This window comes from Amblyomma maculatum, chromosome 7 (assembly GCF_055883805.1).
Source record: "Amblyomma maculatum isolate TAMU_Amacu chromosome 7, ASM5588380v1, whole genome shotgun sequence".
NCBI classification, from domain to species: Eukaryota; Metazoa; Arthropoda; class Arachnida; order Ixodida; family Ixodidae; genus Amblyomma; species Amblyomma maculatum.
Window position 1 is genome coordinate 23,002,850 of NC_139350.1, and position 21,351 is coordinate 23,024,200.

Sequence of the window (21,351 nt, forward strand, 5' to 3'; positions counted from 1 at the left end):
ATTGTGGTGCTGGCGGAGAATCTTGAGAGTTCCTTGGACGGCCAGAAGATCAAATCAGTCGATATTGTCGACCATAAACCCTGACTGCTCATTGGAGGGTCAAATTCTAAAGTTAAAGCCCAGCTACTGTGGTCATCTGATGAGAAGAGAGGAGTCGCTGGAGAAAGATTTGATGTTGGGAAAGGTTGAGGGTCACCGGAGAAGGGGTAGGCAGCGAACGCGATGGTTAGATGGCATCCTCAAGGTGCTGCAGATGAAGTTATGTGATGTTAGGAAGACAGTGACAGACTGGGAAGCGTGGCGTGATATGGTCCATAGGGTCACGGAGAGTCGGACACAACTGAATGACTGAACTGAACTGAACTGATTTACTCTGTTGGACCTGTCCCGCCATTGTTTCAAATGCAGGGTTTCGGTCACGGAAGTTTTGTGACAGTATTATGGAAAAGTATGCTGCTCAATAACATATTTATTTTCTGCAATTAAATTGCATTGAAATAAATTCTTTATTACTCCACTGTGGGGTATGGGGGGTGGTCATCGGTAAATGCTGCCACTCTGCCTCCATACATTTAATGCAGAACCCTGCGCACGTCTACTATTGTGCACCAGACAATGACTGAATAGATCCTACGTGCCATCAAAAAATTTTTTGGTGAACAGGAAATTTTGTCAGTACTTCACTGGCTTTCAGTGCTTTTTTTTTTTTTTTTTCGGGATTTCCATCAAACATTATAGAGGAGGTATGGCAAAAAGCTGTGGACACAGCTTGACTGGGGCCTTACCTCCTCAATGACAAACAGCAGTAACAGAGCAATGACTAGGAGTAAGTAACAACAAATGAGGAGGAGTAAAAAAAAAAAAATCATGTTGTCAAGTGTAAATCCCTCAAGCATGTGAAGAAAAAATAAAAAAATTAGCTTCATTCTAGCCATAGAGAAGAATAAAAAGAAGCAAAACTACATTTGGGTCAACTTTTTATGGATGTAAAGAAACATTTTTCTCCACTATTCTGCAGACACCAAGCGTGAAGAAGAATATCCACATATAACAGAAATATTTAACTGCTTAATGTCCTTCGTAAAGAAAAAGTAATCTTTATTAGTTATTGCAAAATTACCCAGCATAAAAATTTCTACTGAAAATTGATTTCTGCGCTCGTTCTCAGTTTGAAAGTCCACGACGTATTACTTGGCTTATGCTAGCATTTTGATCGAGTCATCCTCTCGACAAACGCGTTTGAAGAAATCGTACGCGGCACACTATCGCAGCGCGGTATTGCGCACATCACAAGTTAGAGCAGTGGTTGAAGCGTTGGCGGAGACACAACTCGCACTCTACGAAGAGATACTACTACATTCTGGATGAGCAGCAGCAACTTTGCGCGCATATTTTGGTGCTGCTGAAGTGAAAAAACACTACTGCGAACGATCAGTACACGAACGTGCTATCTGACGTCTTGTAAACAGCAGCCACCACGGCCACGAAATGAAAATAATCTTTCGAAATGGAAGTAGAACGGAACACCTAACTGTGCCATGCGATGCGAAAAAACACTGAGCACATTAGGATCACCAAAAAACAGCGTGAAGCAGCGCGGCGATGATGTCGAGAAGACCGGCAGAGTCAGAGAAACAACCGGACGGTGGCGGGCGGAAGAGATGTGAGCGCGCTGAAGACGCAGGAGACAATCGCTCTCTTCTCTCATCATGCTTTGCGCAGATCCGCCAGGGGATGGCGCGGTGCTGCAATTTCTGGAAAGGTCTATTACCCTTCGCAGTTGCGACGTAAATAACGTGCCAAAGCTGACGTTACAGTGAGTTTTCAAAGAAGCTCGCAAACGGCAGCGTTGCGCTTTTAAATAATTTCGGCACACAAAACAACCCTTCCTAGTACGATTTGTACCCGCTTTTGTAACAAGGTACAAAACAATTACTTTGTCGCCAACTCATCATGCAACGTCAGGCAGAACTTGCACCAAAAAACAATGCAAGGAGCCAACATCACGCGCACAGTCAAGGGTTCAAGCAAGCATTTCATGCGCCGACCTGACGTGTAAGCGGGTGGGCGCGACATCTAGCGGAGGCATCACCAGACGGCTTCAGCGCTCCCCATAGGCGCCGCTTGGCGGTAATCACACTTCAGTATTCTAGCCACTGTACTGTCGGCGCGTTGGCAAGGCCCATTCGTGTTTCGGAGGGTGGCGGGGTATACAGCTATGGGCGCAGCCCATTTGTGTTCGGAGGGGTGGAAGGCTGGCCGGAGAGAGGAGCGCGAGGCTCGCGATGCGGAGAAGGCCTGAAAACAGGTTCTATTGTATGAGCACATGGCAGGAAAGGTGCAGTGGCTGCAATTTTTTTTTTCTTTTTTATTTTCAAAGATTTCGCATTCCACTACCTTTTGGCATGAGAACTCAAGAGCCAGACCTCAATGTTATAAGTGCTAATGCAATGTGGGGGCATTGCAGTAAGCAAATTATTTTACCATAGAAAACATACAAAATTGGACAATGCAGCAGGTTTTCATTGTTGAAACCGACATATTTTTAAAACAGGTATCGTTATAAGTGGGTTCGACTGCAATTCGTTGGATTTTACATGCCTCACCTGCATTTCGGGCTATGAGACATACCATAGTAAAGGGTTCAAGATTAATATGAACCATCTGGAGCTCCATAACAAGCAATAACATGCGCATTTTCACATTTTCATGCCATCAAAACATACCTGTCAAAACCAGAAACTGGACCTACGACCTGATACTCAGTAGCAGAAGCTTAAAGGGGAAGTGATACCAAATTTTAGGTGTGAGTGCTGTCTTTGGAATAATACACAGCACACTGCAAAACATAATCAGCCACATGGATTGCACAAAAAAGCGGTAAATAATTTACAGTATAATTTTTTCTCTCATAAAGTTTCGGTTCTGAGAAGTCACAAATCAGTTTTCGGTCAAGTGAGGCATACAAAAACTACAGTATCGTCACTGCTTTTCTCATTTTGATTAGCAACAACTTTTATGTAAGCCTGTCTGAGAGCTTGAATCACAAAAATTGAATAAGCAGTGACTGCATGACATTTTGATGACTCACATGACCTAAACTCATCTGTGATGCCACAGCTGTCGTTCGGCAGTTAAAACCAAAATTGCTAGAGAAAAAAAAATGCAATTATAAATTATAAAGCAGCCATAGCTAAATTCTATGTCATTGCTTGAGTACACTACTGCCTTGCGCACTATTTAGAGCAAAAAAACAGACATCCAAAATTTTGGTATTTATACTGTAAACATTCCTCTTGAACTCATTGAAACAGTACTCTAGCTAGCTAAATGAAATGGCCGAACTTACTCATATTAAGGTGGTTTAACTTGGTCATCTCGATAGATGGGGCAACATCCTTGAGGAGAAGGCGTGGCAGGCAGCTTTCATCTTCCTTCTTGGACTGGTGCTCTAACAGCTTCAATCCTGCATGAGAAATTTTGTGAAACCGCCTTGGGCCAGAGAGACTGCAGCATAGTGCCATGACTACTGCACGCAGTATATCCCACTGTACACAGGGCCAATCTAAGCACACTAAGCGTGGTTCACCCTACACACTGGCACAAAGCCAGAGCCCAACAAACAATGTCCCTGGTTTAGCATACCACAGACCACAGCCCACAATCACTGACAAATGCAAGGCTGACTGTATTAAGCAGACACGATAAGCCTCTCTCCCAGACCCAGGGTCTCAAACTTTTATTGCTCCACGGGTCACGTTGAGAAAATTTAGTCCCTAGCGGACCAGAAGCCGCAAAGTAACAAACACCACTAGGTACAAAAAAAAAAAAGCAATGGTAAAATAAAAAGCAGTAAGTTGCAATAAGCTCATTTCCAGCCAACACCCTCCTATTTTCTGTGGAAATGGAAAGTGATGCATGCTCCCTTCTATAGACAAGCGTCAGCCCGTGACGTCAGTGGAGATGCAGCAGCGCTGGTGACAGCAGTGACTTTCGTGGTGTAGGCAAAAGCGCGAGCCGTCTGCATTGAATGCGCGGCGCTTGCAGTGTTTTCGGGCATAATTCCCAATATTTCTGCAAACTGTGGTGCGGTTTATTGCACCTCGAGGCACAAAAAACAAAATGGCACTTGTTTTAACATGTTTCTTGCGGTCGGATTAAGATGAGAGCTAAGGGCAGCGGCGTTGAGCGCGACAAGTAGACTCTTCGGTGAAGGATTGCCTTCGTGGCTAACGTGTGTTGCACTTCTGCACTGAAACTAGATCAGTTCGTTGCAACCCTTAATTGTCATGATTGCTTTTCGGCGGCACGATGAATAGCGTAAGAATAAACGCCCGCAGCTCGTGCCCGTTTTGATATACTATCAAGTCATAAAAAGTTTAGACGCGATATTCCGTGTGCGTATGACCCCGCGGGGAAGCTGCATGCACTGTGAGTTCCATTCACCCGCAGTACTGCCCGGGCATATGTTCACACAGAAAAGGACACAAAAGCTGCCGCGAAGGTAATTGCAATTACCTTGAGCGGTCACTCAGTGGGATATTGCCAAAATAACAGGCACGCACTTGTATAGTAGCTTTTTTCTGCTTTTACACTCGCGAGTTTCAACGATCTTCATCACCGGTTTTATAGTAAACATCGTTATAATCCAGGCAGTCCCGCAGCGTTGTTTCTCATATTTTTTAAATTTATTTTTGGAGGTCATTATAAGATCGTGACGAACGAATTAAATATCCACATACAACCTAGCTCTGATCGAGCAGGATATTTAAGTATTTAGGGTACATGGAGTTTAATGTCCCAAAGTGGAATCGGCTATGAGGGGTACAAAATCAGTAGAATAAGATGACGTGCAATTTGAATAAAAAAATTCCAAGTGCATTAAAAAAGCTCAGCAGATCGCGCAAATTTCAATGCAAGCGATCGTGGAGGAACGTTGCATCTGCACTCATGCGTCTCTCCTATAGAGGAAAGAGAACAAAATGAGAGCATTCTTACGGGCATGTACATATTAACATGTGAATGACCTTGGCTACGTCTGTAAGATGAAACAGACGTCAAACGTCTTTTTTATCGAGCAGGCGAAAACAAGTTGGCAGAGGCGAACATGTTACAAGAACTAAAAGATTGAATTCTTCTTATTAAATATGAAATTATATTACCTAAGTTGCCGGTAAAGAGAGCTAGAAATGTGTATTCTTTTTCACTATATATACAGTGAAATCTCGTTACTACGAACACCACATTAACGAACTTTTCAAATTAACGAATTTTTTAAGAATCCCCGGCAGATTTGCCATGTTTTCAATGTAAAACTATTTCAGAATTACGAATTTCATAATAGCATATATTTCAGAATAACGAACTTATTTTATTTCTTGTTTATTTTGGAACATCAGTATTACAAATTTGGCTAAAATTGACAGCACCGCAACTTGCAACTCTCGCGTGAAACGAAACAGAAACCGCCGTTTCTGTGCGTATGGTTCGTGGGCTGTAGCTATCATCATCAGGACATCTAGGACCAGCTCCTAGCGCCACCATGAAGGTATGGTTTATTACGCAGTAGCCAGCAGGCCTAGCTGCCTGCGTTTTTTTTCTTTCTGTGTTGTGTGCCGTACGCGATTCGGTCGTTCGTGCGTACGCGCGTGCGGGACGGTATTTTTTTTTTTTTTTTGCCGCTGATTATCTTATTGCGAAGTTTGTGCGAGATTGGCGATGATATTAGCCAACGAAGTGCCAAGAAGATATGAATGCAGCTGCTTTCACTGCAAGAAATCGACGCAGGGAAAAAGCGATTCGGCCTCTACAGACAGCTAGCATTGCCCCATCGACTGCCGCGATCATTATGAAAGACCGAGACAAGATTTTCAAAGCTCAGGGAGCATTGAAGATGGGGTCATAAAAAAACTCCGACCTTTTTTTTTTTTTTTTTTTTGCACGTGGACAAAATCCGTACTTTCATCGCTCGGTGCAATCATGCACGCGATGAGGTGTTCCGGAAAGCGGAAGGTGTATGTGCTGTAGTGCTGTAATGTAGTGCGCGGTCGTGTTTGCTGCACGCGGCAGAAGAAATTAATGGATTTCTTCAAATAAATCAGCTTTGGAGTTAGTGCAACCTTTTCACTTGAGGTTTTGCTTGTCTACACACGTGCCTACGGCAAAGGTACGTCACTTTCATACCTAGGTTTGACCACTGGCTTATAATCGCAGATTTTTTCATTACAACGATATTTCAAAATAACGAATAATTTTTCGCGGTCCCACGGGATTCGTTATATCGAGATTTGACTGTATATAGTTGCCGATAATATTGTTCTTTAGAGGGAAAGTGCTTGAAGCAGCAGAAGCAGCAGAAAAAACAATTCAGTCATTCATATTGTCGTCCTCCTTGCATGCGCTAGGAATAGGCCCGGGAGTTTAACAATGCTCACTATTAGTCTCTCTTATACATTGCGCTTTCTCATTTTTATTTAACTTAACCACTCATTGTAGTCGCCTACGTACCGTAGCTACGCACTGTTGAGGCCACAGAGAAGGAAGTCAATGCAGCGCTCTTTGCCAGGTAATTCCAGCAGTAATCGGCTGATAACGTGCTGAAACACTCTCCAGGCATAAACCAAACTATTTCTACGCACAAGCGAAGCTTACGCTTAGGATATTCACACGCGTGAACTGGTTTCGAAGGCAGCGTCACTTGGCGCAGTGTAGGCACGCTGCACTTTTGCCTACACCCCTTGTCGCTGCCGATCGCAGCGCCACCTTTGTTTACAAACATGACGCTTGTCTATACCTAAACGCCAGATGCTCTTGAAGGCAGCTCACATCTGTCCGAAATTGACACAAATTACTGAGACTCCGTCTCTCTTCACCTCCACAAAGAATGCATACCTTCTATGGACGAGGCCATTTAGCTAGATTTGGTTGGAAAATGAGTGTGGTTACTTATAAAGCCAACACGTGAAGCTGGCGCAAGCTTTCTGAACAAAGGCGGATATTTCTGGAGCCGGCGAGCCGCGTTACACAGCCACACAGGCCATGTGTTCAAGACTCATGCTTCGCACTGACCATGAAAGCAAGCAGGTCTAAACAGTGTGGTCTAGACACTACACAAGCAGGTCTAAACACTGCACACCCAAGCCCACACACACCTAAACACACTTGCTTCCCAATGGGATATAAGAACGAACAAAGCAGTGTATTAGACTATGCTAAACTAAGCCCAAGCATAAGGGAACAGAGCAATAATCACAATTTTCTTTAGCAAAACATTTTCACCTGGGCTGCAAAAGAAATCCACTTCCCAAACGTTCTAGAATCTGTTGTGCACAATGTTCAATTCTAACCAGTGGCACAGGAAACAAAAATTTGCACCACCATAGTGAGCACTAGTGCGTCTCAGTAAACTGTTTGCAAACACAATTTTCTAAACGAGATTTGATGCTTGACAGGGATTGACTGGTGGGTGGACACATCAGCTGCAAGCTTCTTTCTGCACATTTTCTAATAAATTTCAGCACTACTGCCGAGAACACAGCATGTTTCACTTTATTCAATAGAAGTTGATAAGAAAAGGCTAAACAGAATGTTAATCAGAATCAGAAGACATCCACTTGATAAGAAAAACCTGATAAGAATGTGGCCAGCTGTACCTGTTACATCCTTTGAGAGAGAAAAGGGGTGTGTGCACTTGCATGCGTGCGTGCATGTCTGTGAAAGATCCATCCGGCATAAAATGGGATATACTCTGTACCACCACATAAACTCAAATATAATATGATGTTTTTTTTGTCCCCAATTTTATCACATCAGATGGACATCTCATTAATATGTGGATCCGAACAATCTTCAGCCTAAATTCACATTTCCGGTCTCGTTACTACTGCGCGCTATCAGCATCGGGCTTCCAGCGAGAGGAGGCGCTATCTAGCGGTGGCATCGATTGACTGGTTCGATAGTTTCAGTTTCGACAATATTTCACCACACTGACCTTGTGACCCCGGTCGTTCGCGATGCATACGAGACCGGAAGCAAGCCGAGCGCACCTCGCATGGTCATTACAAGTGGATGAAAACTTTTTCCCCCGTCCTTGCTATCCCAAGTTCACACATTGTATGATATGCGAGTCCGTATTAGATGCAGGTTTTTACGGTACACGATAGTATAAAAAATTTTGTTTAAGCTATACATCTGGCTCATATTTTCACCTCAAAGCTCTCAGTCCCCTTACAGGCCCACCTACTTATAGTATATACAACTTTTTGTTTTCGCGTCTATTTCTCCAGAATTCGGGGGCTAAGAATCAGATGCTATATTTTGAGCTAAATGCATGGGTTCCATGCATGACCAGGTTCTGGCCTACCTCTTATAAAGAGCACTTTTCGAAGTTTGCTGGGAGTTAAGCTATGCTATCGATAACAAAGCATTATAAGAAGGTTTGGTTTGTGGGGTTTAACGTCCCAAAGCGACTCGGGCTATGCGAGATGCTTATAAAAGGGATCTAAATCAACAGTGAACTGAATGCACCCCGCTAAACTAAGCATAAGCTTTTACGTGGTGCAGTAAGCTTTGTTCACTCGCAAACTATATTTTCAAGTAAAAATTCCGTTTAGCCACATTTTTCAAAACGTCTATTCAGGCTACGAGAATCAAGTGAAGCCGGACTCTACTCAAACATGAAGGGCCCCACTTATACAACAGTGTTTACTCTGCTCCAGTAGAAATTATTTCCTGAATAAAACTCATTTACCTGAATACATGCTCTGCATAAAAATTTATTTCTGATGCCTGCCTTGTACAGTAACGCATTTGGCAGAGATACTTTCCTCATTTGCATAAAAGAGACCCACAGAACAGCAAGTTCAGCCAGCTAAGAAGACTGGTACTGCCACTCACCTCATAAAATGTTTCCAACAGATGGCAACACAGCTCTACCCTGCTGTCTAAACTGGCTCTTTCAAGGACCAGTTTCCAGAACAGTTCCCCCTCTCCACTACAAAAATATTGCCACGGGTCGGCTCATCGAAGATAAGGCAGACTAAGTGTGTGTGTGCATGGCGTGTGCTCGGGGCCCGAATCATTGGTAGCAGTCTGTGCATTGACATCCGGTGCACCCTGCGCTTGTGTCACATTTGGTGTGAGTGTACCAGTGTTTTATGTGGTGTATACACCTCCTGCCACGTAACATCTTGGTGCAGATGTGGACTTTCCCATCACCCGTGTCCTGGCCTATTGCACCACGGAGCTTCGCAGCGGTCGCTACACCGGAAGGGGCTATAGTGATTCAACCCGGCGACTCGCGACGTCCCACTGCCATTACATTCATGATCATGGCTCACCCTCGTGACCCAGACATCTTTTCCAGTGCCTCAGGTGATGACGCGGACAAATGGATTTCAATGTACAAACGTGTCAGCACCCATAACTGGTGGGACCTCACCGTAATGCTGGTAGACGTCATTTTCTATTCGTCTGGCACAGCGAGGCAATGGTACGACACCCACAAGGACAAATTAACGAGCTGGGACGTCTTCAAAGCAAAGCTTCGCGCTTTCTTTGTACCACCAGATGCTTTGAAGCCCGCAGCTAAAACACACCTTGAGTCACGTGCGCAGTCCTCCAGTGAAAGTCCTGTCGGAATCTCAAAAGGTGGGCCACGCCCTAAAAGGGATAGCGGACGATGCTTTCCATTTGCTCTTCTGCAAAGGCTATGATATCATGGATGCCTTTACCAAAGAGTGCCGTCTCTTCGAGCAAGTAAAGAGCCGGTGCATATTTCCACAGTTTCAATGACTTCCCCATACGGCAGCCACAACTTCGTGTGTTATGCAGCAGCCACCAACTAATGCACCTTCCCCTTCGCCTCTTAACATTACCGACACCGTCACCCGGATCGTTCGCCACAAAATGGAGGCCTGTGCACCTGCACCACCTCAACCCACCGTCCCTGGCCACCCCTTGCCTGATGTTTCCCTTATTCAGGCCGTCGTGCGAGAGGAACTTGCAAACTTGGACCTCTTGCCTGCTGCCTGTTCCATCGGAAACCCTCGTGACCGGCCACCAAGCACGAATGTTTTCCGTCCCTGAGCCCGTACTTTCGTCGCTATCCAAATCCAAGAGAATGGCGAAAGCCTGATTATCGCCCCATGTATTTCAAGTGTTCCTATGTCGGCCACATTTCCCAGCATTGCCGCAATAGATGGTCTCCAACCTCACGTACCAAGTTTTCCCATGACTACCGTCCAGATATGCCCTGCCGTTTTCCACCCCAACCACAGCCTGACCAGTCACATTCACTCAATGATTACGCAAGCTCCGGACCACGTCATTCTTCCCGCTCTCCATCTCCACAAGCTCGTCATTTTCGATCCCTGCAGCCTGCTCAATCCTCAGCTACAGCCTCATACGGCCAATCTGATCTGACTTGGAAAAACTAGCTGATGCAGCTCCCGGAGGTGACGCTGCATCCACAACCAAGTCCACAAATCCTCTACAGATCTCCCGCTTGAATCAACTAAACATTTGTGTTGATGGTGTCCCAGTGCGTGCGCTTGTAGACGCTGGAGCACATATCTCTGTATCTTCGTTGTTATTTACGCAAAGTTCTCACGCTGGCTTGGTCTCGGGTGCGTGTCGCGGACGGCGGAACATTTGGTGTTGATGGGCTCTGCACTGCTTGTTAGTGTTGCTGGCCATGACCTTCCGGTGCAGTTCAGTGTTTTGAACCCTTGTGCTTATGACCTCATCATCCTTGCCTCGATTTCCTATCGGTATCGGAACACTCTGCTCTGTTAGACCGCTTGCAAGGCGTCCCGTCCCGCACCTGCCATGCAACAATTTTTTATGAATAAGCCTAACGATAGCAAAGTTTTTCCAAATGCTGCTTTCAAAGTATGAGCCAGCTTTGAAAGAAATGACCAAATCAAGATTCAATCACCATGAGATTCCACAAGAGGCTATCCATTTGCACATTACTCCTTCATTTCAAGCCAGTGTCTACAGATCTTATGAGGAATAATACGCACATGGAGATTCAGAGATACACAAAATCAGATCCGAATCTGGTCACACTGTGCCAGACAATAAAAACAAGTGCTCTAGCAAATGAGAAGACCTTTACCAGTTGTGCTGATAAATTACAGCTGCAACAATTTTGCACTTATTCTGATTAAAGCGGAATTCCAAAACACTCCCTTCCCAGACCACACTTCACAATGTTATCACATGTCCTCATCAAATGAAAATGGCAAAAAAAAAAATTATAATAAAAATAAAAACACACTTTAGCTGCCAATTTAAGTGTTCACTAGGTGTCTCATTTACCCATATTACATTAGGAAGGAGAGTGAGATCTCACAAAACATTTTTTGATACTGTACTGTATGAAGATTATAGCATGACCTCAGCCGTTCAAGCCAACTACAGACCAGGGCTCAGAAAAAACAAAGACGGCACGCAGAAACACAAAAGTAAGGGATATCTCGATATCATTTCAGACTCAACCCTTCAGAAGCACACAATGTCAGTGAGGACAGCAAAGCCCCTAACGCGCTAACACATGTCATCAGCTGCACCGCAGTGGCCATCGCCGGAAGTGAGCTACCACCACTTCGTATTTCATGCCGCCCTTTCATCCCTCTTTTCTTTCCATACTCCACCTAACTATTTGAGTGGCTTCTCTCTCTGAATAGTCCATTGCACCACCTCCTCTCCAAGTTCACAGCCATCCTCTCCTTTGCCAATGTGCATTACATAGCCCAAGACTGGTGAAAAGTAGGCGTCTCCTACAAGCTCACAAACTTAGTAGCTATTCGGCAGAGCACCAAAAACAAAGATCACATTACATCCATATCCGGTTTTGGATATAACGCTAGATACATTTTGAAATCAATAAACTAAGGGGAAAAGCTCACAATACAGTCATGCAAATACAGTACTCCATTTCTAACAACACATCTAAAAGAATTCAAGGTTAGTGCATCTCAAATGGCCCCACAACACTGTGCTACAGATTTACCACATTTATTCGACTACTGGTAAACCTCAAGTATCATTCACAACTATGGAGGTCAACATCCATTTAAGGTAAAATTGGGCCCACTAGTAGTTTTGGCCAAAGGTAGCCAAGCAGACCAGCACTATCGGTAGCTACACCAGTCAACAGTAAGATCTCCTTCAAAGCCACTAATAGCTGTGGTGTACAACATAATTCAAGGCCACAGAAAGAGTAACCAATGCAGGAATGAAAAGGGGGAAAAGAAAGTGGCAGCTTACCAGTGTCGAAAATAGACGCTCGGCTAGCTACGTCCAGTTCCCCAAGCTTCCTGTCAATGTTCTTCTGTTCCAAGGCGCGGATTTTCTCCTCATGCTGATCATCAGGGTTCATTACTAATGTCAGGCAGTGCTTGTTCTCCTGTTATGGTGCAAAAATAAGCATATACATATGTAGTATATGTACATTTATATCCATGCCTACAGCCAAATCTTCATTGTCCAATAAATTATTTTTTTCAAGACAAAAACTAGATCAAACAGCCTGTAAAAGCCTACTTACTAACGTTGGCCACTTGAAATAAGCTTCCTGTAGCCTCCTGCTCTAAAAGCATAATGCCATTGTTACATAGACATTTCAACAGCAGTTCAGTTGGCAGTCAGTTGAACTGAACAGCAGTTGGCGATGTTACACGGCAGCGCCAACTGCAGTTGAAATTTCAACAAAGCCAGACGTGCCTCAAATGGATTGTCTTGGCTTTGTGTAGGGTTCCAGTTATGGCATACTCGAAACAAAAATCGTGCAAAGAAATTGCAATTGAATAATATAATACAGTCGAACCCGGATATATCGAACCCGGATATTTCGAATTTTGGTTATATCGAACTCGCGGAATATCCCCTTGAAAATCCCATGTAAAAGTATAGGAAAGCTGCGTCGTATATCTAACTCAATTTCACCGGTCATTCGATATATCGAACTCCGCACCACGCATTGGACGGTGCGCCTCCCCCAAAGGCGATCGCATTACCTCAGCCGTTTGCCGCGTGACGTATTCAAGCCATGCGCGGAGGGAATGAGAGGACACAGCTCGGCGACGGCTGGTCTAAGGCAGCGCCGCGCACTTCCCCCAAAGGCGCACGCATCTGCGGTGATTGCTGCAGCGCTAGCACGTGACGTTTGCAAGTCGTGTGTGAAGGAATGAGAGGGAACCAATGCAGCCATGGCGATCGGGAGAGGGGGAAAACGCGACAGAGCGAAGCGCAAGGGTGTGCCCACTGTTCTGCTGAGCTTTATCTGTCCCCTTCATCTCTCTTTCCCGGTCTCGTTCGCAGCAGCTCGCACTACGCATGCACGGACAAGCAAGCTCAGCCCGTGGCAGACGCTTGTGTGTCGTGAACGCTCTGCGCGCGGACTCTAAAAAACGGCAGATCTATTTATTTTTTTTTTTTTTTTTTTTTTGCGAGAGTCGGTTATTCTTGCCGTCGGGCTGAACGCATGCTATGGCGGATGCAGAGGTTAAGAAGCGGCATTTTTTTTTTCTTTTGCGAGAGTTGTTCTTGTCAGGCTGAACATGCGGCGTAGCGTAACCTATGGTGGCTGCGAACATTAAGAAGCAGCAGATTTTTTTTTGCGAGAGTCATTTATTCTTGCATTTATGAATCAACGAAAGCATACGGTCGGCTGCAGTCATGCCACCGGCTTTTAGCATTGTTCGCTCCAAACGGCATTTGCAGCTGTCACGCTTGGCAATGATTTTGTAACGCCCGCCCCACCCAAAGCGCGGCACGATAAATCGAACCGTGGCTTGTGCAATCAAGCCATCACGCGGGCACTCTGCCAATTAAGTTCGCTCCCTGCCACCACAGGATCTACGAAAAGTGTAGTTAAAAGATAAACACGTCATGGCGTTATCGCTGCGCAGCATCTGGCACGCTGCCAATATCTGCTCTCAAGCTATCGCTGTAGCTTTTCGCCCGAGGCCCATTTCCTGTATATTACTGGAAATAAATTTTTTTTTCAATTAAATGAGCTGTGGATGCAACGGTCGAAACGAAGGAACGCGCCACCGAACGCATTTTCTTTTTTTTAAATTCTCGGGGGGCAAAAATGGAGAGTGGGTACATTATGCGAGTGGGTTAACTACGCGACAAATACCGTATCATTTTTCACGATCGCAAGTGGCTTCTCAAGCCGTTTTCTGTATATTTAATTATCGATATATCGAACTATTTCGCGATCCCCTTCGAGTTTGATATATCCGGGTTCGGCTGTATATGACAATATGCTTTGAACTTATTATTAATGAAAGAAGGCACTTTTTTTAGTCATATATTGGTGGCACATAGAGGGATCACATGATTCAGCGAGATTCAGAGAAAGAGTTTAGCAAGACGTTCCATGTAACTGCAGCCGACTACTGTTCTATTCAGCATGGGCATAAGACATACAATACACAATACAAATTACTAGCTTTGAGCTTTCTGAGACATCAGAAAATGCATTATGAACATTTTCAGGAATTTCACAGTTTGTGTTTTCGCCTCCCTCCACTAGTTTTATCAGGTGTTTCAGGAAAGCCTGCTACAAGTTTTTAAATATAGACTATTAGTGGATAATTGTAATACAGTCGAACCCGGATAAGTTGAATTTTAGTTATATCGAACTCACAGAATATCCACTTGAAAATCCCATATAAAAGTATAGGAAGTATTCACTGAGGCCGTACTACCAGATGGCGCGAGCATCGTTACGCCTCGCCCACCATATCGAAGGTCGCCAGTGGCATCTCCGAGCGTCAGCTCACACACTATCAGATTCATTGTCAGGTATCCGGCGTACATTGGAAGTGATCCGTAAAGATTTACAGTCCAGCCCACTTATAACAGCCGCAGATATAACAGCTGCAGACATAACGAACGCTCGCTTAGTACGAACGAGGGCGGTGCTACCGTCAAAATATATATTGGGGCAATGGCACAGTGTTTCACATAGAACGAACTGTTGTGGCCTCAACACTCGGTTAGAGTGAACACGAAGCTGTCGGGCCCACGTAGTTGATCGAGCCGGCAGTGTTTGGCGCGGTTTCGTTCGACTGCGAATTCGCGGCAGGCGAATTTCGCGCACTTTGTGTTCCCCTGACACGACGCGAACACAGAGCGCACAAAGCGTCCCCCGGCGCTCCTTTGCGGGTAACATAAAGTAAAAAAAGAAAAAGCGCGCGTTGAAACATGAAAACGAAAAAGCACGCGCGCGCGGTGATGAAAGAGAAAGTGGCGCCGCCCGCGTCGCTGTGATGCATCCACGTGATCTGCGTCCGCCAATCCGGAAAGTCAGGCGCCTGCTCTACCGGTTCAAACCGGTTCTCCATTTGTTGCTCCGTTGCCAACCCGCGCTGAGGGCATTGCGCCGTTGATTCTTTCTGTGCGATGGCACTGCGTTGACACCGTTGCCGCATCCGTGGCTTTCCCAGATCGGGGAGTTGAAGGCTGCCTCAACGCGCGAGCCCAAGGGCTTGACTTGCGCCTGGTGCGATAGAGGACTGTACGCCGACCTCCTCAGGTGCTAAAAGGAAAGCTGTTGACATCGCAACGAAGATGGACATTGTTAATGGACTTGCTCAAGGTGCAAAAAACTGCGAACTGGTCAAGCAGTACGGACTGTCGAAATCGACCATTTCAACCATTGCTAAGGGCAAGGAAAAGATTCTTGGTGCTACCGTAAATGACGACCCGACAACTAGAAAGCGCCTTCGGAAGGCGACCTACGCGGACATTGAGGACCCACTGCTGAAGTGGTTCGCTGACGCCCGGTCTCGCAACGTTCCGATCAGTGATGCGCTGATGCTCTCCAAGGCTAAAGACTTTGCCTTCCTTTTGGACTCTCCCGACTTCAGCCCAGGCAATGGATGGCTCCACCGGTTTAAGGTTCGCCACGGAATTGTTTTCAAGGCGGTCGTCGGCGAGGCCGCGTCTGTGAACAACGAGGACGTCGATGCGTGGCTTTCCGACAACCTCCCAACAATCAAGAGCTATGCTCCACGGGACGTTTACAATGCCGACGAGACTGCGTTGTTTTATCAGATGTTGCCATCTAAAATGCATGCCTTGAAAGGCGACAAGTGTGCAGGAAGGAAGAACAGCAAGTTGCGCATAACCATTCTTCTGTGTGTCAATATGGACGGCAGTTACCGGCGGCTGCCTTTTGTAATTGACAAGTCACGTAAGCCACGATGCTTTGGAAGCTATGTGCCAGTATGCTACAGGAACAATACAAAAGCCTGGATGAGTCGTGACTTATTTGCCTAGTGACTTGCCGAGCTCGACCGCGACATGGCACGAAAAAACAGGAAGGTCCTGCTCGTGTTGGATAACTGTGCAGCGCACCATGTGCAGCCTTCCTTGAGTGCGGTGACAGTGCTCTTCTTGCTTCCCAATGCAACCTGCAAAATTTAGCCGCTGGATATGGGCATCATTCATGCGTTCAAGGTGTGCTACCAGCAGCGCGTCATCCAACGCTTGTTGATCGCGATTGATGCTGCCATGCCAGTTCGCATCAGCTTGCTTGCCGCCGTGGAGATGTTGAAAGCAGCGTGGATGGAACTCACCGCGGAGTGCATAGCAAATTGCTTCCGCAAGGCGGGTTTTATGGGCCCAGGCACCGAGGACGCCATACATCACCCACCGGAAGGCCGGTCGCACGAGGACTTGTGGCAACGCGTCGTTGACACGCAGCTGGCCGGACCTGACGTTGCCTGGGACGATTTCGTTTCTGCTAATGACGACGCCGACATTGCGGAGCCATGCACTGACGAAGCTATTGTGCGTAAAGTGCGAGCCCTTCCTGACTGCCCAGAGACCGACGAGGACGATGATGAGGATGCTGCTCTACCGCCGGTTGCTGTGAACGCTTCAACCGCGATCGGTTACATCGCGTCGCTTAAGAAACTCGTGTGCAGCAGAGGCCTTGGCGATGAAACCCCCCCCCATATTACCGTGCCGGAAAAATTATAAACGGCAGTGATGCGATCAGCTTTGAAGAAGCAGACATGCATCATGGACTTTTTTCAAAAATAAAGTTAACTTTCGTCTCACTTGCTCTTTTTGCCCGTATTATAGGTGGTCCACTTACTACGAACTTAGGATACAACGAACAAATGACGCGTGACGATCAAGTTCGTTATAAGTGAGCTGAACTGTATCATGTTGTTAGATACTTCCACATCCACTTTTCGTTGTGGAGCCCTTTATGCGCATGAAGTCTGCAGCGTTATTTTCCTGCTCCAGGATATAACAACACTGGTTGTTCTGTGTTGCAACAAGAATTCACCCATGCAACAACAAAAGTGGCCAGCTGCCCGTTGCGCGCAACACGACTTGCAGCTTAGTAAACCCGTTGTTAGCTGCAACTGAGCAGGAACACAAACCTTGGAGAGAGAGCGTATTACTTGCCCTGATTCCAAAGCAACCACAAAACGCACATTTCTAGTGGTGGAAGTCGGCAAACTGCCGATCAAAGCTTGCATAGGTGCTGCTCCAGCAGTAAAGCGAAGCAATGCTGATGCTTAATTTGGGTGACAAAAGGTAGAGCAAATGCTTTCACGGGCTCGCAGCATAAACGGCACACCCAGCAAGCATGTTTTAGAAATTTCATGTCAGCAACATAGCTCTGCTTGTTGCTGCCATGAAACTTAGGAACTTAGGTTCGCAACAACGCGATGTGCAGCGATAACTCTTGATTAAGTTGCAACACGTCACTTGCAAGTCAGTAGAGATTATAGCGCTAGCTAAAAAAACAGACACGTCGCAAATTCACTCATCTTTAAAAATGGCACGCCGGCCATCGACGCTTTCACGCTTATGTGGCTCTTGGCTTCACTCGCTTGTCAAAAAATTGAAATGCTTTCATGGATTTGTAAGTTTTAATTTCTTCAACTGTCGTAAAACTTTAGGGGGGACCAGGGTCTTTGTAGGCAAAAATCGGTCTGAAAATCGGATTTTCAATCTTCTCGTTTTCGCGATTCTGAGATCTTTCCGCAGCTATCTCCGAAGTTTCGTTGAAAAATATCGCCTAATTTGCGCGTTACAGCGTTCCAAAGATCAGAATCTGCGCGTGTGGCCCTTTAAACTGAGGTCAAATCGCACCGTATTTCGATCCCTCGCAGTTCGAGAAATACGCGATCAGCGGGCATAATCTTGGTGTCGTTCGAAAGATCGCGATTCAGGCCATTCCTATATCTCAGTTGGTGACCATGAGCGAGCCCACCGAAGCAGAAAACAAAGGAACAAAATCGCGTGAAACACGCCCTGTCACGCTCTGCTATTAGCAGGTGTGTGAAACTCCCTATACCTCCCAGCGGCCACGAATTACAGACGCTAGCGCCAAACTCTCCATTACAGGATTATAGCGGGAGGGGGCGCGTAAAAAATGGACTTGACGGGGGAGGCCGTATAGCGGACTGGTCCAAAAACACGGTGCGCTGAAGGGGGTGTCGGTAGGTTGCTTCAAGTAGCGCGGGTCGCGCGCTCGCGTGCGCTCGCGCCCGAGAGAACGCTCTGCCTGTGGATTTTCTACCGCATCATCGTTCAGCAGCGGCGCAACCGGCTCGCGGCAGGAACAGTGTGATGGAAAGAAAAACCACAAACATAGCACTCTCGAGGGCGCAGGCGCTCGCGAGCAAGCGTACCCGACCGCAGCAAGAAATAGCACAGAGAACAGCAGATATCGTTTCTCTTTTTTATTAGCTGCACGTGAAACAGAAAATGAAAAGATGCGACGAGGTATGCCTCACACACACACACTTTACATAGCTAACAGTTTACAGTAGTGTTCTCTGTTCTGCGCTAACATTGTAATCTTGCATGCTTGCTTTACCACTACAAAAGTACCCAGTTTGCCGGCACTGCTTCTGTCAGCATGTGTACAGTTGATATGAAATTAAATAAATGATGCACATATTCATTCTAAACATTCCATACCATCAAAGCAATGTAGAAACATGAGCAAATACCTGCGTTCTAGTTACCTAGTGGTTGGTATTTGATGCAAGTAATCACATGTCACTGTGCTATACATAACCAAAATGCACAATTAAAAATTTACACTACCCTTCCTGGAAGAACCGTATTCTTCAAAACGCACTTATCCACAGTACAAGTTCAACAACCCGAAACACAGCGGATATCGCCGACTGTAATGGCCAGCACAATCAGCAGACGAGATGGGTCCACGGAACTGGAGGTGCACGCAGACAAGTCTCTCGTCTCACGAAGGGGCGAAGAGCCAGCAGGAATGAGATGCACAGAGTAAAAGAACCGCGACGAAAAATCCCGACTTCGGCAGATAAGCCAACATGCAGAGAATTCACAGCGCTAGGCTACGCAGACGACCGACGCAGACGACGGTTCTAATTCGAAACGAGCGGAGTCGTAACGGTTGCAGCGGTTCACGCGAGGACGAAGCAAGCCACGCAACGGAGTCGGCGGCGCCGTCAGTGCGAGGGGAAAATTTAGGCGAAAGAGAGAAGTCCTCCTCTCAGCTTTTTCTTTCCTCCTTTCGCCCCCGCTTGGGAGAATTAGACGGGACGGAAGTGCCGCTGACTTTCCGCGGCCTGCTATTAGACTTCCACCGCACATGAGCAAAATGACGAACTTTGGTTGGCTGGCAGCGTCGACTGCTCGCAGTACGGCGCCATTTTGAAAAGGTTTCTCCTTTAGGGCCTAGTCGGCCTAGCGCCGTTCCCTCATCGTAACCACAACGCGAAATGCGCAATATTAAGATTCACGCTATTAAGATTCAAAAGTAGCGAGAGGAGATAAATGCGCCGGGGATGCCGCATCGCCGCATCTGCTTATCTGCAATCAATGACGAAGCGCCGGCGCTCCGCGTCGAGTCCGTGATGGCTTGATAACGGCGTAGCATAGCTGGTCGTGCTCAGTGCGATAGCGAGGAGTGGCACAATCTGCCGCGTACGGAATCGTGATGATGCAGATGAGCAAGTGCAGCTTTCAATGCCGGGATAGATCGCCCTGTGAGGCAGTGCCGCGACCAGCCGCAGCGGCAGTCGCGAAGCAGCGTCCCGCGACACGCGGAACATAGAGAAGATTGCACGGAATCCCAAATCTTGTCGAAATAAACTTTCTTCTGAATTTCTACACAGTGCAAGACGAGCAACGGTCACTTATCACTAGTTGCAGGCCGACTGTGTTTACAGCATGAACGTGAGAATGGCGATCGCACGCCAACTTTTGCGGAGGTCACGATGCAAACGCACTCGTCTTGGTAACGCCCTCCGGACCATGCATTCCGTTAGCCGTAAATTTCATTCTTTGAGGTCGAATTATATCGACGGTAAATGATGCATTGACATCAGAAACTAGTCAGAACCCACTTTATAGAGTTACTGTTAGCTTTGGTGCTTCAAAAATTTATCAACACGTTTTTCATCAATTTCTCAAAATCAAAATATTGAGGACGGTATATGTTTGGAGGTGCGATATCTCTGGTTCTACTTATGATATTGCTATAATTACTTTTGCACCAGAAAGGTAAACAGTGCAAAAATATAAATAAATTTGTGGTATTTAATGAGGGAAGTTTTTAAAAATTGCATGTTTTCTGAAGTGTCAAGGTGGCTTTGACAAGCTGTAACTTTGGTTAGAATGGAACCAGGACATTCAATCTTGATTTTTGCATTCTCTGTGTGTTCTAAATTGATTTGATATGTCAGTTTTCATTATAACTCCTGTAGTTTTACTGACAGCTCACCTCCAAACAAAGAACATAAAGTGCTCAATATCTTCAGAACTAAATGGCTTACATAAAATTATTATGCATATTTGAAATCAGTACAAAAAGCTGCATAAATGATGCAACTTTCATCAAAATCTACAAGTAAATAAAAAATATTGTCTTAAGACCAGGGTCCCCCTTAAGAGTGCGCTTCACAAGCAGGCCCCGATGTCGGGGAATTCAACGCGAAGTAGTGGTCTTGTAGTACGCCGCACACTACGACGAAGTTACCGCAGTCATACTAGCCAATGGTTTCACAAAGTCGAACATTTTATCGAGACTGACGTTTTTCCTGTTCCACAATGTCCACGGGTGTAAGTATGTATCCTCTCACTCATACGGTTTTCGCTGGTGCACGCAGAAATTTCGACAAGACACGAATGTACACAATACTTACCTGGTGCTGGCAGATCGGTGCTCAGCAATACAGTCTGCCCGGGCTGAGGCTGGCCATTGCACTGCGGCTGCGCTGAAGTCCGCCACTACACCTAACTGGCGTAGATGGGGCATGTAATCCATTGATATTTTATGTCTAGTGCGTCCAACTTAGCGTTATTAATCTTTTATGT

General features: G+C 46.0%; 1 protein-coding gene across 1 annotated transcript in view; it reads right to left on the reverse strand.

Moving 5' to 3' along the window:
- LOC146182820 (presequence protease, mitochondrial) overlaps positions 1-21,351 on the reverse strand; it is a 187,102-nt gene that overhangs the window by 136,474 nt on the left and 29,277 nt on the right. The window contains exons 14-15 of the mRNA XM_084608927.1: positions 12,274-12,412; positions 3,350-3,466 (exon numbers count right to left, since the gene is read on the reverse strand). Of these exons, the coding sequence (XP_084465053.1) occupies positions 3,350-3,466; positions 12,274-12,412 (256 nt within the window). The remainder of the gene's footprint in view (positions 1-3,349; positions 3,467-12,273; positions 12,413-21,351) is intronic.